This window comes from Gallinula chloropus (genome assembly GCF_964237585.1).
Source record: "Gallinula chloropus genome assembly, contig: HAP1_SCAFFOLD_339, whole genome shotgun sequence".
Taxonomy (NCBI): domain Eukaryota; kingdom Metazoa; phylum Chordata; class Aves; order Gruiformes; family Rallidae; genus Gallinula; species Gallinula chloropus.
In genome coordinates, this window is record NW_028168796.1 from 58113 (window position 1) to 83441 (window position 25329).

General features: G+C 68.2%; 4 protein-coding genes across 4 annotated transcripts; 1 reads left to right on the forward strand and 3 right to left on the reverse strand.

Annotated features, from left to right (window-relative positions):
• Positions 1-3395: 3395 nt before the first annotated feature.
• On the reverse strand, positions 3396-12364 carry KAT8 (lysine acetyltransferase 8; the record flags this gene model as incomplete). Its single annotated transcript, XM_084280619.1, has 11 exons — positions 3396-3598; positions 3724-3878; positions 6018-6168; positions 6257-6350; positions 6452-6592; positions 6680-6769; positions 8327-8491; positions 9285-9338; positions 10441-10616; positions 10699-10773; positions 12112-12364. The coding sequence occupies 11 exons, from the start codon at positions 12362-12364 to the stop codon at positions 3534-3536; spliced, it is 1419 nt and encodes a 472-aa protein (XP_084136745.1). The 3' UTR covers positions 3396-3533.
• Positions 12365-13111: 747 nt separating this feature from the next.
• Positions 13112-17128, reverse strand: LOC311204161 (uncharacterized protein). The gene is made up of 3 exons (XM_084280621.1): positions 16905-17128; positions 16218-16368; positions 13112-15442 (listed from the first exon to the last, which is right to left on the reverse strand). Exons 1-3 carry the CDS (start codon positions 16908-16910, stop codon positions 13812-13814), a joined length of 1788 nt encoding a protein of 595 aa, XP_084136747.1. The 5' UTR covers positions 16911-17128; the 3' UTR covers positions 13112-13811.
• A 134-nt stretch (positions 17129-17262) lies between these two features.
• Positions 17263-19807, forward strand: LOC311204160 (transforming growth factor beta regulator 1-like). Its single transcript, XM_084280620.1, has 2 exons — positions 17263-17296; positions 17863-19807. Exon 2 carries the CDS (start codon positions 18635-18637, stop codon positions 19733-19735), a length of 1101 nt encoding a protein of 366 aa, XP_084136746.1. The 5' UTR covers positions 17263-17296; positions 17863-18634; the 3' UTR covers positions 19736-19807.
• A 72-nt stretch (positions 19808-19879) lies between these two features.
• On the reverse strand, positions 19880-24166 carry TACO1 (translational activator of cytochrome c oxidase I). The gene is made up of 5 exons (XM_084280626.1): positions 23769-24166; positions 22652-22758; positions 21592-21725; positions 21307-21493; positions 19880-20155 (listed from the first exon to the last, which is right to left on the reverse strand). The coding sequence occupies exons 1-5, from the start codon at positions 23992-23994 to the stop codon at positions 19904-19906; spliced, it is 906 nt and encodes a 301-aa protein (XP_084136752.1). The 5' UTR covers positions 23995-24166; the 3' UTR covers positions 19880-19903.
• Positions 24167-25329: the final 1163 nt, after the last annotated feature.

Here is a 25329-nt window from a genome sequence, read left to right on the forward strand (position 1 = left end):
GGGAGGGGCTTGGGACACCTGGGGACACCTGGGGAGGGGGCTTGGGGACATGGGGAGGGGGCTTGGGGACACGTGGGGAGGGGGCTTGGGGACACCTGGGGACATGGGGACATGTGGGGAGGGGGCTTGGGGACACCGGGGACACAGGGGCTGGGCTGGGGTCCGGCTGGGGGGATGTTGTGTGGGGGGGTCTTGTGGACACCTGGAGCCCCCGGGGGGGTTTGGGGGGGCTGGGCTGGGGTCCGGCTGGGGGGATGTTGTGGGGGGGGGGTCTTGGGGCACCTGGGGGGATGTGGGGGGGTCTTGTGGACACCTGGAGCCCCCGGGGGGGTTGGGGGGGCTGGGCTGGGGTCTGTCCGGGGGGATGTTGTGGGGGGGGGTCTTGTGGACACCTGGAGCCCCCGGGGGGGTTCGGGGGGTCTGGGCTGGGGTCCGCCCGGGGCTCATCCCCCCCTGTCCCCCCCCAGTGCCGCTGCCGCCGCCCCGGCCGCTGCAGGAGCTGGAGGTGCCGCTGCTCAGCCGGCGCCGCTGCCGCTGCCTCTACCGGGGCGCCGGGACCCCCGCGGCCGACACGCTCTGCGCCGGCTTCCCCCAGGGACAGCGCGACGCCTGCCAGGTGACGACCCCCCTGAACACCCCTGAACCCCCCCTGAACCCCAATATACCCCCTGAACACCCCTGAACCCACCCTGAACCCCCACTGTACCCCCTGAACCCCCCCTGAACCCCCCTGAACCCCACTGCACCCCACTGAACCCCATATACCCCCTGAACCCACCTGAACCCCCCCTGAACCCCAATATACCCCCTGAACCCCCCCGAACCCCCCTGAACCCCAATGTACCCCCTGAACCCCCCCTGAACCCCAATGTACCCCCGAACCCCCCTGAACCCCACTGAACCCCAATATACCCCCCTGCACCCCTCGAACCCCCCTGAACCCCCCCGAACCCCAATGTACCCCCTGAACCTCCCTGAACCCCCCTGAACCCCAATGTACCCCTGAACCCCCCCTGCACCCCAGTGTACCCCCATGAACCCCAACATCCCCCCTGCACCCCACTGTACCCCACTGTGCCCCCTGCACCCCAATGTACTCAATGTACTCAATGTACCCCCGCCCCCCAATTCCCACCCCCCAACCCCTCCCTGTGCCCCCCAACATCTCCCACCCCCCCAGCCCCCCAATCCCCACCCCCCAACCCCTCCCTGTGCCCCCCAACATCTCCCACCCCCCCCAGCCCCCCAATCCCCACCCCCCAACCCCTTCCCTGTGCCCCCCAACATCTCCCCAGCCCCCCAATTCCCACCCCCAACCCCTCCCTGTGCCCCCCAACATCTCCCCAGCCCCCCAATTCCCACCCAACACCCCCCAACCCCTCCTGTGCCCCCCAACACCTCCCACCCCCCAGCCCCCCAATCCCCACCCCCCAACCCCTCCCTGTGCCCCCCAACACCTCCCACCCCCCCCAGTCCCCCAATTCCACCCCCCAACCCCTCCCTGTGCCCCCCAACATCTCCCCAGCCCCCCAATTCCCACCCCCCAACCTCTCCCCTGTGCCCCCCAACATCTCCCGCCCCCCAACATCTCCCACCCCCAGCCCCCCAATTCCCACCCCCCAACCCCTCCCCGTGCCCCCCAACATCTCCACCCCCCCACCCCCCAATTCCCACCCCCCAACCCCTCCCTGTGCCCCCCAACACCTCCCACCCCCCTCTGCCCCCCAATTCCCACCCCCCATCCTCCTGCACCCCCCCTCACCCCCCCTCTCCTCTCTCCTCTCCCCCCCCACCCCACTTTAGGGTGACTCGGGGGGTCCCCTGTCCTGCCTGGTGGGGGACATGTGGCTGCTGGGGGGGGTGGTGAGCTGGGGGGAGGCCTGTGGGCTCCCCGCTCGCCCCGGCGTCTACACGCGGGCGGCCGCGCACGCCGCCTGGATCGCGGCCGCCGTCCCCGAGGCGCCGCTGCGCCGCCCCCCCGGCCTGCCCACCCCCCGCCCCGAGGAGGACGAGGAGGAGGAGGAGGAGGAGGGGGAGGAAGACCCCTGTGACGACACCCAGCAGCCCCCCCCCAACCCCTGGCCACGGCCGCTGCCCCCCGGCAGCGTCGGCGACGGAGGAGCCCCCCGGCTCGGCCAGCCCGGACTGGTGCTGCTGGGGGGGTTGCTGGGGGGGTTACTGGGGGGGCTGCGCTGAGCACCCCTGAAGGACTTGGGGTGGGGTGGACACATGACACATGACAACCCCCCCTAGGAATGGGTGAGGCACCCCAAAAGTGGGTGGGACACCCCAAAGATGGATGAGACACCCCAAACATGGATGGGACACCCCAAATGTGGAGGGGACACCCTCAAAGATGGATGAGACACCCAAATGTGGATGGGACACCCCCAAACATGGATGAGACACCCCAAAGATGGATGAGACACCCCAAACACGGATGGGACACCCCAAAGATGGATGAGACACCCCAAACGTGGATGGGACACCCCAAATGTGGAGGGAACACCCCCAAAGATGGATGGGACACCCTAAACGTGGACAGAACACCCCAAACATGGATGGGACACCCCAAACGTGGACAGAACACCCCCAAAGATGGATGAGACACCCCAAACGTGGACAGAACCCCCCCCAAACATGGATGAGACACCCCAAAAGTGCATGGAACACCCCAAAGATGGACAGAACACCCCAAAGATGGATGAGACACCCCAAAAGTGTATGGAACACCCCAAAGATGAACAAAACACCCCAAACATGGATGGGACACCCCCAAAGATGAACAGAACACCCCAAAGATGGACAGAACACCCCAAACATGGATGAGACACCCCCAAACGTGGAGGGAACACCCCAAAGATGGATGAGACACCCCCAAACGTGGACAGAACACCCCAAACATGGACAGAACACCCCCAAAAATGGATGAGACACCCCCAAAGATGGACAGAACACCCCAAACACGGATGGAACACCCCAAAAGTGCATGGAACACCCCAAAGATGGACAGAACACCCCAAAAGTGCATGAAACACCCCAAAAGCGGATGGGACACCCCCAAAGATGGACAGAACACCCCCCCAAAAAGGAGGAAAACACCCCAAAGATGGACAGAACACCCCAAACATGGGTGGAACACCCCAAAACGTGGACAGAACACCCCCAAAAAAAGGATGAGCAGCCCAAAGATGGACAGAACACCCCAAACGTGGACAGAACCCCCCAAACCCAGGACGGAGCAGCCCTGAAACAGACGCAGCACCCCGAGACAAGGACTGAGCACCCCAAACCCGGCCACCGCGTACGTCCCATCCCGGTGTCTGTCTGTGTGTCCCCCCCACTCCCCCCAACCCCCCACCCCCCAAATACCCCAAGCACCTCACTTTCCCTTTTCTCCTTTATTTAAAGTGGGGGGGGGGAGGGGGGAAAGCCCCCCCAAATTTGGGGGAGGGGAAGTGAGGGGGGGTGTGAACAGGAGGGTGTTGTGTTGGTGCTGAGCCCCGACACAACTCGCCGCAGCGATGGCGCCGTCACTTCTTGGCCACTTTGGCTTGTTTGTGCTTGGGGGGGGCCCAGCGCAGGCAGATGGAGTCGACTTTTTTGGGGGCAAAAAGAGAGAGAAAAACGAGGTTTTTGGGGGTTGGGGTGGGAAGGGAGCCCCCTCCCCCCTCCCTCCCTCCCCCCCAAGGTGGGGTTTTGGGGTGGGGGTGTGGGGGGTACCGGTGATGGGCGGCTTCTTGTACTGGGCGCTCTTGAGGTGCTCCTCCACCAGCTTGGGGGTGACGCAGATGACGTGCTGCCCCTTCCAGTACTTCACCATGTTCAGCGACTGCAGCGTGCTGATGATGTCGGTCTGCGTGATGCTGGTCATCTGGCTGGGGGGACTGGGGGTTACTGGGAGCGCTGGGAGGGCGCTGGGAGCGCTGGGAGGGTGGTGGGAGCGCTGGGAGGGCACTGGGGGGTAACTAGGGGTGCTGATGATGTCGGTCTGCGTGATGCTGGTCATCTGGCTGGGGGGACTGGGGGTTACTGGGAGCGCTGGGAGGGCGCTGGGAGCGCTGGGAGGGTGGTGGGAGCGCTGGGAGGGCACTGGGGGGTAACTAGGGGTGCTGATGATGTCGGTCTGCGTGATGCTGGTCATCTGGCTGGGGGGACTGGGGGTTACTGGGAGCGCTGGGAGGGCGCTGGGAGCGCTGGGAGGGTGGTGGGAGCGCTGGGAGGGCACTGGGGGGTAACTAGGGGTGCTGATGATGTCGGTCTGCGTGATGCTGGTCATCTGGCTGGGGAGACTGGGGGTTACTGGGAGCACTGGGAGGGCGCTGGGAGCGCTGGGAGGGCACTGGGAGCACTGGGAGGGCACGGGGGGGTAACTAGGGGTGCTGATGATGTCGGTCTGCGTGATGCTGGTCATCTGGCTGGGGGGACTGGGGGTTACTGGGAGCGCTGGGAGGGCACTGGGAGCACTGGGAGGGCACTGGGGGGTAACTAGGGGTGCTGATGATGTCGGTCTGCGTGATGCTGGTCATCTGGCTGGGGGGACTGGGGGTTACTGGGAGCGCTGGGAGGGCACTGGGAGCGCTGGGAGGGCGGTGGGAGCACTGGGAGGGCGCTGGGAGCACTGGGAGGGCACTGGGGGGTAACTAGGGGTGCTGATGATGTCGGTCTGCGTGATGCTGGTCATCTGGCTGGGGGGACTGGGGGTTACTGGGAGCACTGGGAGGGCGCTGGGAGCGCTGGGAGGGTGGTGGGAGCGCTGGGAGGGCACTGGGGGGTAACTAGGGGTGCTGATGATGTCGGTCTGCGTGATGCTGGTCATCTGGCTGGGGGGACTGGGGGTTACTGGGAGCACTGGGAGGGCGCTGGGAGCGCTGGGAGGGCGCTGGGAGCGCTGGGAGGGCACTGGGAGGTAACTGGGAGCACTGTGGGGTAACTAGGGGTGCTGATGATGTCGGTCTGCGTGATGCTGGTCATCTGGCTGGGGGGACTGGGGGTTACTGGGAGCACTGGGAGGGCGCTGGGAGCACTGGGAGGGCACTGGGGGGTAACTAGGGGTGCTGATGATGTCGGTCTGCGTGATGCTGGTCATCTGGCTGGGGGGACTGGGGGTTACTGGGAGGGCACTGGGAGCACTGGGAGGTAACTAGGGGTGCTGATGATGTCGGTCTGCGTGATGCTGGTCATCTGGCTGGGGGGACTGGGGGTTACTGGGAGCACTGGGAGGGCACTGGGAGCGCTGGGAGGGCGCTGGGAGGGCACTGGGAGGTAACTGGGAGCACTGGGGGGTAACTAGGGGTGCTGATGATGTCGGTCTGCGTGATGCTGGTCATCTGGCTGGGGGGACTGGGGGTTACTGGGAGCGCTGGGAGGGCGCTGGGAGTGCTGGGAGGGCGGTGGGAGCACTGGGAGGGCGCTGGGAGCACTGGGAGGGCACTGGGGGGTAACTAGGGGTGCTGATGATGTCGGTCTGCGTGATGCTGGTCATCTGGCTGGGGGGACTGGGGGTTACTGGGAGCGCTGGGAGGGCACTGGGAGAATTGGGAGAGCACTGGGAGGGCACTGGGAGAATTGGGAGAGCACTGGGAGGGCACTGGGAGCACTGGGAGGTAACTAGGGGTGCTGATGATGTCGGTCTGCGTGATGCTGGTCATCTGGCTGGGGGGACTGGGGGTTACTGGGAGCACTGGGAGGGCGCTGGGAGCGCTGGGAGGGCATTGGGGGGTTACTGGGAGGTCACTGGGAGGGGCTGCTGGGAGCACTGGATTACAGGGATGCTCCTGGCCTTACTGGGAAGCTACTGGCCTTACTGGGAGGCTACTGGCCTTACTGGGAGGCTCCCAGTGCCCTCCCACCCCCTCTTCCTTGGGCCTCTCCCACCCGTTCCCCTGGCGCTCCCGGGCTCTACTGGTCCCACACCAGTCCCGTCCTGGTTTGTCCTGGTTTGTACTGGTCTGTACTGGTTTGTATTGGTTTGTCCTGGTCTGTACTGGTCTGTACTGGTCCGTACTGGTGCCCACCTGAGGTCCTTGATGGAGAGGGTCCCCCGGAAGTCCCTCAGGATCTCCAGCAGCACCCAGGACCAGTAACTCCGGTAGCTCAACTTGCCCAGGTCCGAGAGGGGCTTTTCGGGGGACCCCACGGTGCTCTCCAGCTTGGACAGCTCGTAGCCTGGGGGGGGGGGTTGGGGGGGTTTGGGGGGGTCAGGGGGGGATTTGGAGGGGGGTCCCACCCCCCTTTTTTACCCCCCCAGACTCACTGAAGGCGATGAGGAACTTGCCGTAGCCGCGGCGCTGGTAGGGCGGCAGCGTCAGGATACAGGCGACGTTGTTGCCGTCGGGCGACTCCTTCTCCTGGGGGGGGTGTGATGAGGAGGGTGGGTGATGAGGTGGGTGATGAGGTCACGGTGACGTCACACCCCCCCTCCTCAGCATCCTCCCCTCCCATTGGCCACCTTGGAGAAGTAGCCGACGATGTGGGCGCCCTGGCGATCCACCTCGGTCAGCAGGTAGAAGACGAAGGGCTCCACGTCGAAGTAGAGGGTCTTGTGGTCCAGGAACAGCTTGGCCAACAGGCAGAGGTTCTGGCAGTAGATCTGAGGGGGGGTGATGACGTCACGGGGCGGGGCGTGACGTCACACCCCCACACACCCACCCACACCCCCCCCCCAGACTCGGGGTACCTTGTGGTCTTTGCCGTCCACCTCGTAGACGGAGATGTTGCTCTTGCGGTAGATCTCCCGCCCCGGGGGTTGGCGCCATTGGCATTGGCCCTGCGGGGGGGGGGGTGTGATGACGTCATCATCGTGACGTCATCGCCATGACATCATCCCCCCTCCTCCCCTCCCCCCCCCCGCCCCAACACCTCGTCCCCACCCACAAGCAACTCCCCCATGGAGGTCCCAACGGTCCTCAATGTTCCTCCATCATCATCATCATCATCACCACCCCCCTGCCTGGCGTGGCCTGTGACGTCATCACGCCTGGCGTGGCCTGTGACGTCATCACGCCTGGCCGCCTGTGATGACGTCATCACGCACCCCCACCCCCAAAACCTCATCCCAACCCAACCGACTCCTGGAGGTCTCAACGTTCCTCCTCCGGATCCCAACCCCACCCCCCACCCTCTCCTGCCCGCCACGGGGGCCCCTGTGATGATGTCACGCTGCCGCGATGACGTCACAGCGTACCAGGACCCCCCAAAAACCCTCACCCCACCCCAACCAACCCCCTGAGACCTCAACATTCCTCCTCCATATCCCACCCCCACCACCACCCTCCCCTGCCCCCCCGCCCTCTAACCCTGCCCGCCCCCGCGATGACATCACGGCGCCCCCGTAATGATGTCATGGCGCCGCGATGACATCACAGCGTACCAGGACCCCCAAAACCCCTCACCCCAACCCAACCAACCCCCCGAAATCTCAACATTCATCAACGTTCCTCCTCCATATCCCACCCCCACCCCCACCCTCCCCCGCCCTCTAACCCTGCCCACCCCCGCGATGACGTCACGGCGCCCCCGTAATGACGTCACACCACCGCGATGACATCACAGCGTACCAGGACCCCCCCAAAACCCTCACCCCAACCCAACCAACCCCCCAAAATCTCAACATTCATCAACATTCCTCCTCCATATCCCAGCCCCACCCCCACCAACACCCTCCCCCGCCCTCTAACCCTGCCCGCCCCCCGCGGTGACGTCACGGCGCCCCCGTAATGACGTCACGCCGCCGCGGTGACGTCACAGCGCACCAGGACCCCCAAAACCCTCACCCCAACCTCACCCCAACCCAACCAACCCCCCGAGACCTCAACATTCCTCCTCCATATCCCACCCCCACTCCCACAACCACCCTCCCCTGCCCCCCGCCCTCTAACCCTGCCCGCCCCCGCGATGACGTCACGGTGCCCCCGCAATGACGTCACACCACCGCGATGACATCACAGCGTACCAGGAACCCCCCAAAACCCTCACCCCAACCTCACCCCAACCCAACCAACCCCCCGAAATCTCAACATTCCTCCTCCATATCCCCTCACCACCCCCACCAACACCCTCCCCCGCCCTCTAACCCTGCCCACCCCCGCGGTGACGTCACGGCGCCGCCGCGGTGACGTCACAGCGCACCAGGACCCCCCAAACCCCTCACCCCAACCCAACCAACCCCCCGAAATCTCAACATTCATCAACATTCCTCCTCCATATCCCAGCCCCACCCCCACCAACACCCTCCCCCGCCCTCTAACCCTGCCCGCCCCCGCGGTGAGGTCACGGCGCCCCCGCGGTGAGGTCACGGCGCCGCCGCGGTGACGTCACGGCGCACCAGGTGCAGGCGGTAGGTGCGCTCGTGCTTCATGTACTTGAGGCAGAACTCGCAGATCCAGAGCTTGGGCTGCTTCCCGTAATCCTCCGGGAAGGGCGAGAAGTACCAGGCGTCGATCTCAAAGTGCCCGATGTGGATCTTGTCCACGTACTTCACCTTGGTGATCTGGGGGGGGGGGGGTTAGGGGGGGACCCTCCCCCTCAGCCCACCCCCCCCTCTGAGATCTGGGGGGACCCCCACCCTGCCCTGAGCTTTGGGGACACCCCCACCCCCCAATCTGGGTCATTGGGGTTCCCCCCACACCCCCCGGACCCTCAAAGCTTGAGGAACCCCCCCCCCCCCCCAGGAGATGCACTTGGAAACACCCCCCCCACCCCACCCCCCCTCAGGATTTGGGGATCCCCCCCCCCCAAAATCCTCAGGGACACCCCCAGACTCTCAGGGACCCCCCTGGACTCTTGGGGACCCCCCTCAGATCGTTAGGGACCCATGTGGACTCTTGGGCACACCCACCCCCCCCCCCCAGACCCTCAGGGACCCCCCTGGACTCTTGGGGATCCCCCCAGACACTTGGGGACCCCCCCTTGGACCTCCCAGCCCCTTGGGGACCCCCCCCCCAACCCCTTGGGGATCCCCTGGACTCTTGGGGACCCCCCCCAGGACCCTCCATCCCCTTGGGGACCCCCCCCTGGACCCTTGGGGACCCCCTGGACTCCCCCCAGCCCCTTGGGGACCCCCCTGGACCCTTGGGGACCCCCCTGGACTCCCCCCAGCCCCTTGGGGACCCCCCCAGCCCCTTGGGGACCCCCCAGGACCTCCCAGCCCCTTGGGGACCCCCCATCCCCTTGGGGACCCCCCCCAGTCCCTTGGGGACCCCCCAGGACCCTTGGGGACCCCCCAGCCCCTTGGGGACCCCCAAGCCCCTTGGGGACCCCCAGGACCCCCCCGGTCCCCCCACCGCCTCGTGCTCCTTCTCCAGCGCCGCCGTGGTGGGGTCCATCTCGGCGTAGGTCTGGGGGGGCTCCCAGTCACTTCCAGTGCCTCCCAGTAACACCCAGAGCACCCCCCAGCACCTCCCAGTGCCCCATAACACCCGCCCAGTGCCTCCCAGCACCTCCCAGTCCCTCATAACCCCCTCCCAGTGCCTCCCAGTGCCTTCCAGTCCCCGCCCAGAGCCTCCCAGCACATCCCAGTCCCTCATAACCCCCTCCCAGTGCCCCATAACACCCGCCCAGTGCCTCCCAGTGCCCTCCCATCCCCTCCTAACCCCCCCCACCCCGTCCCACCCCCTCCCATCCACTCCACCCCCTCCCATCCCCTCCCAGTGCCTCCCAGTGCCTCCCAGTGCCCTCCCACCCCCTCCTAACCCCCTCCCATCCCCTCCTAACCCCCTCCCAGCCCCGCCCAGTGCCTCCCAGTGCCCTCCTAATCCCCTCCCATCCTGTCCCAGTGCCCTCCCACCCCCTCCCAGTGCCTCCCAGTGCCCTCCCAGCCCCTCCTAACCCCCTCCCAGTGCCCCATAACCCCCTCCCAGCGCCCCATAACCCCCTCCCACCCCCTCCCAGTGCCTCCCAGTGCCTCCCACCCCCTCCTAACCCCTCCCAGTGCCCTCCTAACCCCCTCCCACCCCCTCCCATCCCCTCCCAGTGCCCCATAACCCCCTCCCAGTGCCTCCTAGTGCCCCATAACCCCCTCCCATCCCCTCCTAACCCCCTCTCACCCCCTCCCATCCCCTCCTAACCCCCTCCCAGTCCCTCCCAGTGCCTCCCAGTGCTCTCCCATCCCCTCCTAGTGCCCTCCCAGTGCCTTCCAGTGCCCTCCCAGTGCCCCATAACACCCGCCCAGTCCCTCCCATCCCCTAACCCCCTCCCATCCCCTCCCACCCCCTCCCAGTGCCCTCCCACCCCCTCCTAACCCCCTCCCATCCCCTCCTAACCCCCTCCCACACCTTCCCAGTGCCCTCCCAGTGCCCCATAACTCCCTTCCACCCCCTCCCAGTGCCCTCCCACCCCCTCCCAGCGCCCCATAACCCCCTCCCATCCCCTCCCAGTGCCCTCCCACCCCCTCCCAGTGCCTCCCAGTGCCTCCCAGTGCCTCCCAGCGCCTCCCAGCACCTTCTGGACGTGGTTGATCTCATCGTGCTTGCGCTTCTGGTTGCGGGTGATCTTGCGCTCGGGCTGCTCGGGCGGGTCGCCCAGGAAGCGCTCGGCGCTCTTCTGCACGGCCTCCTTCAGCGTCTTGCTCAGCGCCAGACGGTTCTTGTCCACCCACTCGTCCAGCCGCCGGTTAACTGGGAGCACTGGGAGCTGAGCCGGGGCGGGGGGGGGCCCCTTCTCCCGCCCAGTTCAGCCCAGTTCAGCCCCAGTACTCACAGCCCACGTAGTGCACGTAGTACTCCTCCCGGCTCTCCTGCTCGTTCAGGCGGGACTGGATCACCTCGGCCGAGTCTGGGGAGGGCAACTGGGACCAGTAAGGGAGAGGGACTGGGAGGGGGTGGGGTGGGGGGGGTTGTCTGAGACCAGTTTGGGGTGGGGAATGGGGTACTGGGGGTGATGGGAGGGGGGTTGGACTGGTTCCCGTGGGGGGATGGGTTGTTACTGGGAGGTTTGTAGAGGTCCCAGTATGGCCCAGTAGAGATCCCAGTATGGCCCAGTAAGGGGGAGGGACTGGGAGGGATTGGGGGAAGCATCTGAGACCAGTTTGGAGTGGGGAATGGGGTAATGGGGGTGCTGGGAGGGGTTTGGACTGGTTCCGCTGGGGGGATGGTTTGTTATGGGGAGGTTTGTAGAGATCCCAGTATGGCCCAGTAGAGATCCCAGTATGGCCCAGTAAGGGGGAGGGACTGGGAGGGATTGGGGGAAGCATCTGAGACCAGTTTGGAGTGGGGAATGGGGTACTGGGGGTGATGGGAGGGGGTTTGGACTGGTTCCGCTGGGGGGATGGTTTGTTATGGGGAGGTTTGTAGAGATCCCAGTATGGCCCAGTAAGGGGGAGGGACTGGGAGGGGTTGGGGGGGTGTCTGAGACCAGTTTGGGGTGGGGAATGGGGTAATGGGGGTGATGGGAGGGGGTTGGACTGGTTCTGCTGGGGGGATGGTTTGTTACGGGGAGGTTTGTAGAGGTCCCAGTTTGCACTGGTGGTGCTGCTGGTCCTGAACTGGTCCCAGTGCCCCACCCAGCCACTCCCAGTCCCCCCCAATCCCCTCCCAGTCCCTCCCAGTCCCACCCAATCCCCTCCCAGTGCCGCCCAATCCCCTCCCAGTGCCTCCCAATCCCCTTCCAGTCCCTCCCAGTCCCCCCCAATCCCCTCCCAGTCCCTCCCAATCCCCCCCAATCCCCTCCCAGTCCCTCCCAATCCCCTCCCAGTCCCTCCCAGTCCCCCCCAATCCCCTCCCAGTCCCTCCCAATCCCCTCCCAGTCCCTCCCAGTCCCTCCCAGTCCCTCCCAATCCCCTCCCAGTCCCTCCCAGTCCCCCCAATCCCCTCCCAGTCCCTCCCAATCCCCCCCAATCCCCTCCCAGTCCCTCCCAATCCCCTCCCAGTCCCTCCCAATCCCCTCCCAGTCCCCCCCAATCCCCTCCCAGTCCCTCCCAATCCCCTCCCAGTCCCTCCCAGTCCCCCCCAATCCCCTCCCAGTCCCTCCCAATCCCCCCCAATCCCCTCCCAGTCCCTCCCAATCCCCTCCCAGTCCCTCCCAATCCCCTCCCAGTCCCCCCCAATCCCCTCCCAGTCCCTCCCAGTCCCTCCCAACCCCTCCCAGTGCCCCCCAGTGCCCCCATTCTCTCACGCCAGGTCCCGTCCGCCCGCCGGCACAGGTAGGTCTCCCCGATCTCCACCGTCACTTCGGCCTCCCGGGGGGGCGGCGGGGGCGGCGGGGGCGGCGGGGAGGCCGCGGGAGCCGCCGGGAGCCTCCCGGCCGCCTCCTCGGGGCCTCCCCCGCGGGGCCGCCCGGGCTCGGGGCCGCCGCCGCCCGCAGCCGCCTCCGGGCCCGGCCCGGGGCCTCCGAGCTGGGCCGCGGCCGCCGCCGCCGCCTCCGCCATGGCCGCTCGGCGCGCCGGAAGTGACGCCATCGGCGCGACGCGTTGCTAGGAGACGGGTCGTGTCCGTTCCCCCCCCCAAGACGCGGCCCAGTAACTCCCAGTGCCTCCCAGTGCCTCCCAGTGCACCCCAATGCCTCCCAGTCCATCCCAGTGACTCCCCAGTGCCTCCCAGTGCACCCCAATGCCTCCCAGCGTCCCCCAGTCGCTCCCAGTGACTCCCCAGTATCCTCCCCAGCGCCTCCCAGTCCCTCCAGCAGTCTCCCAGAGCCTCCCAGTGCCTCCCAGAGCCTCCCAGTGCCTCCCAGTGTCCTCCCAGTGCCTCCCAGAGCCTCCCAACGCCCTCCCAGTGCCCTCCCAGTGTCCTCCCAGAGCCTCCCAGTCCATCCCAGTGACTCCCCAGTGCCTCCCAGTGTCCTCCCAGTGTTCCCCAGTGCCTCCCAGTCTATCCCAGTGACTCCCCAGTGCCTCCCAGTGTCCTCCCAGTGTTCCCCAGTGCCTCCCAGTGCCCTCCCAGTGTCCTCCCAGTGTTCCCCAGTGCCTCCCAATGCTCCCCAGTCCCTCCCAGTGCTCCCATTAACCACTACCTGCCTCCCCAGTGCCCCTCCAAAGCCCTCCCAGTGCTCCCAGTACCCCAAAAAATCCCTCCCAGTCTGCCCAGTACCCGTCCAAAGCCCTCCCAGTGCTCCCAGTACCCCCCAAAATCCCTCCCAGTGCTCCCAGTATCCCCAGTACAGACACCCAGCAGCAGCATTCACCACTATTTACTGACAAACTGGGAGGGGGGGATGGGACACGACACCCCCCCCAACCCCCCCAACCCTCCTCCCCCACCAGCACAGACTGGGGGGACGGACCTGGAGAACTGGGACCCCTCTGGGGGGAGGGGGGGGGTCCTGGAGGGGGTGGGGTGAGGCCAGGGGGTGGTGACGGGGCCTTGGGGTGTTGGGGGGGGTCTGGGGAGGGTCCCCCAAGGGACCCCCACAGCCCGGGGGTGGGCTGAGCCCCCCAAGAAGACCCCCCAAGGTGCCCCCATGGCCCTGGGGTGGGCTGAGCTCCCCAAGAAGACCCCCCAAGCTGCCCCCACAGCCTTGGGGTGGGCTGAACCCCCCAAGAAGACCCCTCAAGGGGCTGGGGGTGGGTTGAGCTCCCCAGAAAGACCCCCCAAGGTGCCCCCACAGCCTTGGGGTGGGCTGAGCCCCCCAAGAAGAACCCGCAAGGTGCCCCCATGGCCTTGGGGTGCCTCAAGGGGCCGGGGGTGGGCTGAGCCCCCCAAGAAGACCCCCCAAGCTGCCCCCACAGCCCCGGGGACACCGCCACAGCCCTCGGTCACGACGACGGCACCCGCGATGACCCCCCGAGCGCTGCGGTTGACCCGGCACCACCCCCCCAAGAAGCTCCTCCAGGCCGAACCCTCCACCCTCCCAGTCCCCTCCCAGTCCCTCCCAGTTCAGGCCAGGTGCGTGCGCTGGTGCTTGCTGAAGGCCGAGCTCCAGCCGAAGGTCTTGCCGCACTGCGGGCAGCGGTAGGGCCGCTCGCCGGTGTGGGTGTGCCGGTGCTCCAGCAGGTTGGCGCTCTGCCGGAAGCTCTTGCCGCAGTCGCCGCAGCGGTAGGGCCGCTCGCCGGTGTGGGTGCGCCGGTGCTTGGCCAGGTGGGAGTTCTGGCAGAAGCTCTTGCCGCAGAGCCCGCAGGTGTAGGGCCGCTCGCCGGTGTGGGTGCGCTGGTGCTGGATGAGGTTGGAGCTCTGCCGGAAGCTCTTGCCGCACTCGGTGCAGCGGTAGGGCCGCTCGCCGGTGTGGGTCAGCCGGTGTTTGGCTAAGTAGGAGCCCAGGGCGAAGCCTTTGCCGCAGAGCGGGCAGAAGTGGCGCTGGCCGGCGCCGTGGGTGCGCCGGTGTTCGGCCAGGTTGGAGCTCTGGCTGAAGATCTTGCCGCAGTCGGGGCACTTGTAGGGCTTCTCGCCGGTGTGGGTCACCTGGTGCCGGAGGAGTTTGGAGCTCTGGCCGAAGGCTTTGCCGCACTCGGGGCACTTGTAGGGTTTGGCGGGCGGGCGGCAGGCGCGGAGGTGCCGGGCCAGGCGGCAGCTCCAGAGGAAAGCGGCCCCGCAGTGCGGGCAGCCCAAGGGCTGCTCGGGTTGGTGGTGCCGTAACCCGGCGGGTTGGGCGTAGGCTTTGCCGCAGGCCTCGCAGCGGTAAGGTTTGGCGGTGCCGGTACCGCCGTGGTGGCAGCGGCGCCGGTGCCGGGCTAGTTGGGCGCTGCCTTCGAAACGCTCTGGGCAGAGCGGGCAGGCGAAGGCGCCGGCGTGGGTTTGGCGGTGGAGGAGCAGCGTGGCGCCGTGCCGGAAGGCTTGGCCGCACTCCTCGCAGCGGTGAGGCCGATCGGCGGCGGTGGCGGCGGTGGGGTCATCATCATCATCATCATCATCATCACCATCAGCGGTTCCCTCACCGCCGCCGCCGCCGCGGTGATGGTGTTTCCTCCGGTGCCCCGCCAGCGCCGCCGGCCTGGCGAACTGCTGTCCGCAGTCGCGGCAGCGGTGAGCGCCGTGAGCTCCCCGCCGGTGCTTGGCCAGGTCGGAGCTGACGGCGAAGCGGCGGCCGCACTCGGGGCAGCCGTAGGGCCGCTCGCCGGTGTGGGTGCGCCGGTGCGTCGCCAAGGTGGACTTGCGGCCGAAGGCGCGGCCGCACTCGGGGCAGCCGTAGGGCCGCTCGCCGGTGTGGGTGCGCCGGTGGTGCACCAGCGTGGAGCTCTGGCTGAAGCGGGCGCCGCACTGGGCGCAGCGGAAGGGCTTCTCGCCGGTGTGGGTGCGCTGGTGCTCCAGCAGCGTGGAGCCGCGGCTGAAGGCCTTGCCGCACTCGCCGCAGGCGTGGGGCTTGGCGCCGGCGTGGCCCTTGCGGTGCTCCAGGAGGGAAGAGCTCCAGCCGAAGGCTTTGCCGCAGTCGCCGCAGCGGTAGGGCCGCTCCCCGGTGTGTACCCGCCGGTGCTTCAGCAGGTTGGAGCTCTGGGCGAAGGCTTTGCCGCACTCGCCGCAGCGGTAGGGGCGTGGGGAGGGGGTGCCGGGCTCGGCTCCTTCCTCTTCCTCACCTTGGAGGGGGGATGGGGAGGAGGAGAGGTGGTGCCGTGACTCAGTTTCCCCACCTCCCCCAGGGGGGAAGGAGGAGGAAGGAGGAGGAAGGGGGACAGTGTGATGCCCCCCGTGCCTCAGTTTCCCCACCCCAGCCAGGTGAGGGGAGGAGGAGGAGGAGGAAGGGGGATGAGTGACACCCCCCCCCGTGCCTCAGTTTCCCCACCCCAGCCAGGTGATGGGAGGAGGAGGAGGAGGAGGAGGAGGAGGAGGAGGAAGGAGGAGGAGGATGGGGGGACAGTGTGATGCTCCCCGTGCCTCAGTTTCCCCACCCCAGTGATGGCCAGTGGAAGAGGAGGTGGAAGAAGGGGGATGAGTGACACCCCCCTCATGCCTCAGTTTCCCCACCCCAGCCAGGTGATGGGAGGAGGAGGAGGAGGAGGAGGAGGAGGAGGAGGAGGAGGAGGAGGAGGAGGAGGAGGAAGGGGGAGGAAGGGGGACAGTGTGATGCTCCCCGTGCCTCAGTTTCCCCACCCCAGCCAGGTGATGGGAGGAGGAGGAGGAGGAAGGGGGATGAGTGATGCTCCCTGTGCCTCAGTTTCCCCACCCCAGCCAGGTGAGGGGAGGAGGAGGAGGAGGAGGAGGAGGAAGGGGGATGAGTGCCGCCCCCCGTGCCTCAGTTTCCCCACCCCAGCCAGGTGATGGCCAGAGGAGGAGGAGGAGGAGGAGGAGGAGGAGGAGGAAGGGGGGTGAGTGCCGCCCCCCGTGCCTCAGTTTCCCCACCCCGGGACTCACCGGGCAGCGCGGTGCCGGCGTCGGATGGATCCGGCGGCGCCGGGGAGCGGCTGGGGGGGGGACACACCCCGTCCTCGGGGTCCCCCAGCGGGAAGGGCCCGTTGCTGTCCCCCCCCTCCGGGGATTCGGGGGCCGGGGGGGCCTCGTCCTCCTTTTGGGGGGGGGGTTGGAGGGGGGGGGGGGGGTGTGACACACCTGTCACCCCGCGGGGGGCACAACCCCCCCCCCCCCCCAGGGGACAGACAACCCCCCCCCAAACCCCTATGGGGGGGTCTGTCCCCCCCCCAACCCCCTATGGGGGTCTGTGCCCCCACCCAAACCCCTATGGGGGGTCTGTGCCCCCCCCAAACCCCTATGGGGGTCTGTGCCCCCCCCAGACCCCTATGGGGGTCTCTCCCCCCCCCAAACCCCTATGGGGGTCTGTGCCCCCCCCCAGCCCCTATGGGGGTCTGTGCCCCCCCCCCCCAAACCCCTATGGGGGTCTCTCCCCCCCCCAAACCCCTATGGGGGTCTGTGCCCCCCCCTCCCCAAATTCCTATGGAGGGTCTGTCCCCCTCCCAGCCCCTATGGGGGGTCTGTGCCCCCCCCCAGCCCCTACGGGGGTCTCTCCCCCTCCCAATCCCCTATGGGGGTCTCTCCCCCTCCCAAACCCCTATGGGGGGGTCTGCGCCCCCCCCCCAAACTCACCTCCATTGTCTCGTCCTCGTCGCCGCCCCCTCCCCCCCCCTCCGGGGGTCTGAGGTCAAAGGTCAAGGCGGGGGATGGGTGGGAAGGGGGGGGGGGGCGGTGTCCGCGTGGCGGGGTGTCTGTTTTGGGGGGGGGGATGGGGTGGGGGGCGCCGAGCAGAGAGTGGGGGGGGGGGGGTTGGGCCCCCTCAGCGCCACCGGCCCCGGGGGCTGCTGGGAAGACGCGTTCCCCCCCCTCCCCCCCCCACTCTGCGTCACCCCCTACGTCACAGGGTGGGGGAGGGGAAAACACTCCCCTTCCCCCTCCCCCTCCCCCTCCCCCTCCCCCCTTCCCTTCAGCATCCTCTTCCGGGCCCCTCCCCCACCCTTCCTCCGCCTCCTTCCGGGTCCCGGGTGAGTCCCTGCGCTCGCGCACACCCCTCCCCCCCCCCCCTCCCCCCGTTACCCCAGTTGTGGGGGGAGGGACCCCCCCACCCCCTCCCCCACCCCAGGTTGCTAATTAGCGCCACAATTAACCCCGGCGGGTTAATGAGGCGGCTGCTGCTGCCCGGGGCTGATTGGGGCGCCGCTCGTTAACCCGCCGGGTCCGTCGCGACTCCCCACGGACATCGCGACCCCTCGTGACCCCTCGTGACCCCTCGTGACCCCTCGCGACCTGTCACAACCCGTCACGACCCGTCACGACCTGTCACGACCTGTCATGACCTGTCACGACCCCTCGCGACCCCTCGCGACCCCTCATGACCCCTCACAACCCGTCACGACCTGTCACGACCCATCACGACCCCTCGTGACCCCTCACAACCCCTCACGACCCGTCACGACCCGTCACGACCTGTCACGACCTGACACGACCCCTCATGACCTGTCACAACCCCTCACGACCCCTTGCGCCCCGTCACGACCTGTCACGACCCCTCACGACCCCACTAATTAACCCCAGTTAATTACATCTCCAGCCCCTCACTGCGCCGCCTCAACCTGTCGCGACGACCGACATCGTCACCGTCATCGTGACGTGTCCCGCTCACCGCGACACCGCGACCCTCAGCGCGACCCCAGGACCCTCACGGTGACCCCAGGACCCTCACCACGACCCCGTGACCTCCACCATGACCCCGTGACCCTCACCACAACACCGCGACCCCGTGACTGTCACCGCGACCCTGTGACCTCCACCACGACCCTGTGACCTTCACCGTGACCCCAGGACCCTCACGACGACCCCAGGACCCTCACCAACACCCTGTGACCCTCACCACGACCCCGTGACCTCCACCACGACCCCAGGACCCTCACCGTGACCCCAGGACCCTCACCACGACCCCACGACCTTCACCACAACACCGGGACCCTCACCACCACCCCGTGACCTTCACCACCACCCCGTGACCTTCACCACAACCCCGTGACCTTCACCACGACACCGTGACCCTCACGACAACCCCAGGACCCTCACCATGACCCCGTGACCCTCACGGCAACCCCGTGACCCTCACCACAGCTCAGGTCCACCACGACCCCACTAATTAACCCCAGTTAATTACAACTCCAGCCCCTCCACTGCGCCTCCTCAACCCGTCGCCGCGCCCGACCTCCTCCTCCTCCTCCTCAGGTCGCCATCGCTTCCCCGCCCGCGACTCCACCGCGACACGGACCCCCCCCACCCCCACCCCCCCACCCCCCCAACGTGGGGGCTTAATTAGCCACCCCCACTTAACGATCCCGCCCATGCCGAAGGGGCCGCGGCCGCGCCCGGCGGAGCGGTACCGCCTGAAGTACCGTCGGCTGCGGCGGGCGGCGCGGGCGCTGGTGTTCGAGAACGGGGCGCTGTGCGACGAGGTGGCGCGGCTGGAGGCCAAGTGCCTGCGGGCCCGCGACGAGCGGCGCTTCCTCCTCACCCGCCTCCTCCAGCTCCGCGCCCTGGCCGGCCCGGAGGAGGAGGAGGAGGAGGAGGCGGCGGCTGGTGGTGGCGGTGGTGGCGGCGGCGGGGGCGAGGTGACCGCGCGGCGGGCGCGTCGGGGCGGCGGGCGGGCGGGCGGAGGCTGGAGGGATGGCGGGAGGCCCGGGCGGGGCCTGCGGGACGGGCTGAGGCCCACCGGGTCGCGCCCGCCGGCGCCGCGAGAGGACTCGAGGGACGGGTTGAGGCCGCGGGACGACTCGAGGCCCGACGGGCCCAGGGGGCTGCCCAAACTGGAGGTGCCGCCGGCGGCCATCTTGACCTCGCCTTCCAGCCCACCCCGGCCGCCGGCAGCCATCTTGGAGCCTTCCGCCAGCCGCCGCGGCGGGGAGCCGGCCTTCCCCTTGGCGCTGGGCGCTCTGACGGTGCACAGCTTGGGCGTGGGCGGCCTAGGGCCGGCGGCCATCTTGCCGCTGGGCTTCCGGAGCACCCGGCTGTTCACCAGCACCCGCCGGCCCTCCCGCCGCTGCCTCTACACCTGCCGGGTGCTGGCCGGGCCCCGCTGCGAGATCGTCCCCGAGGACGAGCCCGGGAGGGTCCTGGTGGGCCCCACGCCCGACCTTTGCCACGCCCGGCTCCTCCAGGCCCTGGCGGAGGCCGGGGGTCGCCCGCCGGTGGCGACGCCAGCGCCAGCCCCCGGCGCCGGCGATGAGTTCTTCGGCCTCACCCACCCCACCGTCCGCCGGCTCCTCCAGGGAGAGGCCGGGGCCTTCGCCCAGCCCGAGGAGGAGGAGGAAGACGAGGAGGATGAGGAGGAGGAGGAGGAGGAGGAAGAGGAGGAGGAAGAGGAGGAGGAGGAGGACGGCGGCGCCGCCGCGGCCTTCGCCTACGCCGACATCTTCCTCGGCAGCCCCGCCGGCTCCGATGAGTGACCCCCCCCCACCCTTGTCTCACCACCCGCCGTGTCCTTCCCCACCGCCCCCTCCCCAAATAAACCACCCCCGTCCGCCGCCGCCGCCATGTTTGTTGGGGGGGGGGCCGACGTTGGGGTCGGGGGGAGGGGAAGAGGAGCCACGATCAATCAAACAGGTTTATTGACATCACGGGGGGGTGGGGGGTGAGTTTTGGGGTTGGGGGAGGGGAGGGGGGTTCTTCTGGATGTTGTGGTAGAGTCGGACGACGTCGGGGCAGCTGCTGAGGGCCTGGAGGAGCCGCTCGGCCTGTTCCCGCGTGGCCTCCGGCAGCCTGACGCGGTCCCGGGGCAGGTACTCGATGGCGGCCGAGAGCGGGCGGAGCCCCGAGGCCTCCAGGCGCTCCCGCACCGAGCGCAGCGCCGCGCCGGCGCAGACGAACTGCCGGGGGCAGCCCAGGGCGGGGGGAGAGGGGTCAGCGGGTGGCCAAGGGTGGTTGGGGGTGGTCTGGGGGTGGGTGGGGGTGGCCAAGGGTGGTCAAGGGGTGGTCTGGGGTGGGTGGGGGTGGTCTGGGGGTGGTCTGGGGTGGGTGGGGGTGGCCAAGGGTGGTCTGGGGGTGGTCTGGGGTGGTCTGGGGTGGGTGGGGGTGGTCTGGGGGTGGTCTGGGGTGGGTGGGGGTGGCCAAGGGTGGTCTGGGGTGGGTGGGGGTGGTCTGGGGTGGTCTGGGGTGGTTGGGGGTGGTCTGTGGTTGGCCAAGGGTGGTCAAGGGTGGTCTGGGGTGGTCAAGGGTGTTCTGGGGGTGGTCTGGGGGTGGGTGGGGGTGGCCAAGGGTGGTCTGGGGTGGTCGGGGGGTGGTCAAGGGGTGGTTGGGGGGTGGTCAGGGGTGGTTGGGGGTGGTCGGGGGTGGTCAGGGGGTGGTCTGGGGTGGTCAAGGGTGTTGTGGGGGTGGTCTGGGGTGGTTGGGGGGAGGTCAGGGGGTGGTCTGGGGTGGTTGGGGGTGGTCTGGGGTGGTTGGGGGTGGTCTGGGGGTGGCCAAGGATGGTCTGGGGGTGGTCTGGGGTCGTTGGGGGGTGGTCAAGGGTGTTCTGGGGGTGGTCTGGGGTGGGTGGGGGTGGTTGGGGGTGGTCTGTGGTTGGCCAAGGGTGGTCAAGGGTGGTCTGGGGTGGCCAAGGGTGGTCAAGGAGTGGTCTGGGGTGGTTGGGGGTGGCCAATGGTGGTTGTGGCCTGTCAGGAGCGCTGGGGACAACCAGTGGTGATCCAGGATGGCCAGAAACGACCACCCTTGGCCACCCCCAACCACCTTTGGCCACCCCTTGACCACCCCTGGCCACTCCTTGGCCACCCCCAACCACCTTTGGCCACCCCTTGACTACCCCCAACCACCCTTGGCCACCCCCTGACCACCCTTGGCCACTCCTTGACCACCCCCAACCACCCCAGACCACTCCCTGACCACCCCAGACCACCCCCTGACCACCCCCGACCACCCTTGGCCACCCCCTGACCACCCCCACCCACTCCCAAACCACTGGGTCACCCCCTGCCCCACTCCCCCCACAGCCCCCCCCACCCCCTTGTCCTTCCTCACCCACCTTCAGCGCCGGCTCCTCCTCCTCCTCCTCCTCCTCCTCATCGGCGCAGACGTCCTGCGCCCCGGCCTCCAGCGCCGCCTCCAGCGCCTCCTCCATGGACACGCGGCGGCCCCGCGCGTCACGCGGCCCCACGCGCACCACCCCCTTCTGCTCGAAGCCGTGGCGGGCCCCCTCTGACATCATCCCCCTGGGGAAGGGGGTGTAAGGTGGGGGGTACCCCAGTCAGCCCCACGCCGGTGGGCTCCAGGACCCCCACCCCACCCCACGCCCCCCCCCGGGGCTGACCCGTGGCGGGTGAGGATGAGCCGCAGGTCCTGCTGGCTGCGCCGGGGGCTGTCGGTCAGGACCTCCAGCAGCAGCGCGGCGCCGCCGGGACCCCGCGCCTCGTACAGCACCTGCCTCATCGGCCCCGATTTATCCTGGGGGGGTGGGAGATAGCGGGGGGGGGGTGGGGAGGAAGGGGTTGCTTAGGGGGCCTGAGAGGTTCAAGGAGTGGTCAGGGGGTGGTCTGGGGTGGTTGGGGGTGGCCAAGGGGGTTTGGGGGTGGTTAGGGGGTGGTCTGGGGTGGTTGGGGGTGGCCAAGGGGGTTTGGGGGTGGTTAGGGGGTGGTCTGGGGTGGTTGGGGGTTGGTTGGGGGTGGTCTGGGGTGGCTGGGGGTGGTCACGGGGTGGCCAAGGGTGGTTGGGGGTGGTCTGGGGTGGATGGGGGTAGTCTGGGGTGGTTGGGGGTGGTCTGGGGGTGGTCTGGGGTGGTCTGGGAGTGGCCAAGGGTGGTCTGGGGTGGTTGGGGGTGGTCAGGGGGTGGTCTGGGTTGTTCAGGGGTGGTCAGGGGTGGTCTGGGGTGGTTGGGGGTGGTTGGGGGTGGTTAGGGGGTGGTCAGGGGGTGATGTGGGGGGTGGTCTGGGTGGTTGGGGGGTGGTTGGGGGTGGTCAGGGGATGGTCAGGGGGTGGTCTGGGGTGGCCAAGGGTAGTCTGGGGTGGTCAGGGGGTGGTGTGGGGTGGTCTGGGAGTGGCCAAGGGTGGTCTGGTGTGGTTGGGGGTGGTCAGGGGGTGGTCTGGGTTGTTCAGGGGTGGTTGGGGGTGGTCAGGGGTGGTCTGGGGTGGTTGGGGGTGGTTGGGGGGTGGTTGGGGGGTGGTCTGGGGTGGTTGGGGGTGGTTGGGGGTGGTCAGGGGGTGGTCTGGGTTGTTCAGGGGTGATTGGGGGTGGTCGGGGGTGGTTGGGGGGTGGTTGGGGGGTGGTCGGGGGTGGTCTGGGGTGGTTGATCTGCTCAACCCTCGCCCCTGGGAGGGGGGTTGATCCCTGTGTGTCCCCCCCCAGCCCCCCCCCGCCCCGCCCCGGGCCGTACCGCGCTGCGGATGGCGGCCTCGATGGAGGCCTTGGGCATGTTGCTGGCGCGGCAGCGCTCCACCACGCTGGCCAGCGGCGCGTTGAGCGCCGGGTCGCAGCCGCCCTCTGCGCGGAGGGGAGAGTGGGGGGGGTCCCACCAGCCTCAGTGACCCCCCTGGGGTCCCACCGAGACCCTTTGAGAGCCCCCCCAGCCCTCAAAGACCCCCCCCCTGCCAGCCCTGCAACCCTCAAAGACCCCCTGGGGCCCCCCAAGACCCTTTGAGATCCCCCCCAGTGACCCCCTGGGACCCCCCCAACCCTGAAAGCCCCCCTGGGACCCCCCCCAAGACCCTCTGAGATCCACCCCCCCCAGCCCTCAAAGACCCCCTGGGACCCCCCCAACCCTCAAAGACCCCCCCTGGGACCCCCCCCAACTTACAATGACTCTCCTGGGACCCCCCCCCCCCCCCAAAGCCCCCCTGGGACCCAACCAAGACCCTTTGAGATCCCCCCCAGTGACCCCCAGGGACCCCCCCAACCCTCAAAGCCCCCCTGGGACCCCCCCAAGACCCTTTGAGATCCCCCCCAGTGACCCCCAGGGACCCCCCCAACCCTCAAAGCCCCCCTGGGACCCAACCAAGACCCTTTGAGATCCCCCCCAGTGACCCCCCCAACCCTCAATGACCCCCCTTGGGACCCCCTCCCCAACCTTGAAAGCCCCCCTGGGACGCCCACCCCACCCCTCAAATCCCCCCTGGGAGCCCCCAGCCCTCAATTACCCCCTGGGACCCCCCAAGACCTTCTGAGATCCGCCCCCCCAAGCCCTCAAAGACCCCCCTGGGACCCCCCCCAACTTACAATGACTCCCCTGGGACCAACCAAGACCCTTTGAGATCCACCCCCCCCAGCCCTCAAAGACCCCCTGGGACCCCCCCCAACCCTCAAAGCCCCCCCTTGGGACCCCCCCCCAACCCTCAAAGCCCCCCCTTGGGACCCCCACCCCACCCCTCAAATCCCCCCCCCCCTTGGTATCCCACCAAGCCCCTTGGCCAATCCCTCCCACCCTCAAGCTGCCCCCTGCCCCAGCGCTGGGGGGGTGGGCTGTGGGTGGGCTGTGGGTGGGTGGGGGTCCGTACCGCGTGCGGCGGAGCGCAGCAGGAGCGCCAGGCGCTGGAAGAGGCGGCTGCGGGCCGCGTCCTGGGGGCCCTTCACGTGCTTCACCTTCGACCAGCGGTTGTGGCCGGCCCAGGACGAAGACCCCAGCCCAAGGTGCCGCCGCCCGGCGACCACCCAACCCCCACCCACGACCCCCACCCAACACCCAACCCCCCTGGCCCAACACTGGGCGCCCAGTGACGTCATTGCGTGTGTCGGGGAGGGGGGGGGGAGGGGGGCAGGATCGGGCCCACAAGGAGGAGGATGGGGAGGGGGATAGAGAGGGGGGGGGGGGGTCAGCACCCTGCTCCTCGCCCCTCCCCCCCACACACACACACAACCTTCCCCAGCGCCCTCACTGCCCCTCCCCCACCCCACGAACCACACGCCTGACGTCACATCCTGGGACGGGGGGAAAGTGACGTAGGGGATGGGGGAGGGGAGGGGTGACGTCAGGGAGCGGGAGGGGGGGGCGTGGCCAAGGGGTTCAAGGGGAGGAGGCAGCCAATGGCACGCGGGGGGGCGGGGGGGAGGGTCTGGGGAGACGGGAGGGGGAGGGGGAAGGGGAGGAGGGGGAGGGGGAGGGGAGGGGGAGGGGGAGGGGGAGGGGGAGGGGGAGGGGAGGGGGAGGGGAATGGGAATATAAGGGCTGTAGGGGCGACAGGGGGTCCTGGGGGGATGGGGAGGGGCTGTGTGGCACCTATAGGTGTCCCTATGGATATTGGGGCGTTTGGGGGGCTGTGTGGCACCTATAGGTGTCCCTATGGATATTGGGGGGTTGGGGAGGGGCTGTGTGGCACCTATAGGTGTCCCTATGGATATTGGGGGGTTTGGGGGGCTGTATGGCACCTATAGGTGTCCCTATGGATATTGGGGGGGCAGTGTGGCACCTATAGGTGACCCTATGGATATTGGGGGGCTGGGGGGGCTGTGTGGCACCTATAGGTGTCCCTATGGATATTGAGGGTTTGGGGGCTGTGTGGCACCTATAGGTGTCCCTATGGACCCTGAGGGGTTTGAGGGGGCTGTGTGGCACCTATAGGTGTCCCTATGGATATTGGGGGGTTTGGGGGGCTGTGTGGCACCTATAGGTGTCCCTATGGATATTGGGGGGGTGGGGGCTGTATGGTACCTATAGGTGTCCCTATGGATATTGGGGGGTTTGAGGGGCTGTGTGGCACCTATAGGTGTCCCTATGGATATTGGGGGGTTTGAGGGCTGTTTGGCACCTGTAGGTGTCCCTATGGAGCCTGAGGGGTTTGGGGGGCTGTGTGGAACCTATAGGGACCCTATGGATATTGGGGGGTTTGAGGGCTGTGTGGCACCTATAGGTGTCCCTATGGAGCCTGAGGGGTTGGGGGGGCTGTGTGGAACCTATAGGTGTCCTATGGATATTGGGGCGTCGGGGGGGGTGTTGTGGCACCTATAGGTGTCCCTATGGATATTGGGGGGGTTTGGGGGGCTGTGTGGCACCTATAGGTGTCCCTATGGATATTGGGGGGGTTTGGGGGGCTGTGTGGCACCTATAGGTGTCCCTATGGA

What these genes read in the sequence shown, in the direction of transcription:
- TACO1 (XM_084280626.1), bottom strand. Translation starts at nt 23,994, where the DNA reads ATGACGTCACTGGGCGCCCAGTGTTGGGCCAGGGGGGTTGGGTGTTGG. An exon ending in AGGCCGCCATCCGCAGCGCG is followed by an intron (nt 21,726 to 22,651) that starts GTACGGCCCGGG and finishes CCACCCCCCCAG; the next exon opens with GATAAATCGGGGCCGATGAG. An exon ending in AGGAGGAGCCGGCGCTGAAG is followed by an intron (nt 20,156 to 21,306) that starts GTGGGTGAGGAA and finishes TGCCCCCGGCAG; the next exon opens with TTCGTCTGCGCCGGCGCGGC.
- LOC311204161 (XM_084280621.1), bottom strand. An exon ending in CGCCGGCACCGCGCTGCCCG is followed by an intron (nt 15,443 to 16,217) that starts GTGAGTCCCGGG and finishes CCCCCCTCCAAG; the next exon opens with GTGAGGAAGAGGAAGGAGCC.
- LOC311204160 (XM_084280620.1), top strand. Translation starts at nt 18,635, where the DNA reads ATGCCGAAGGGGCCGCGGCCGCGCCCGGCGGAGCGGTACCGCCTGAAG.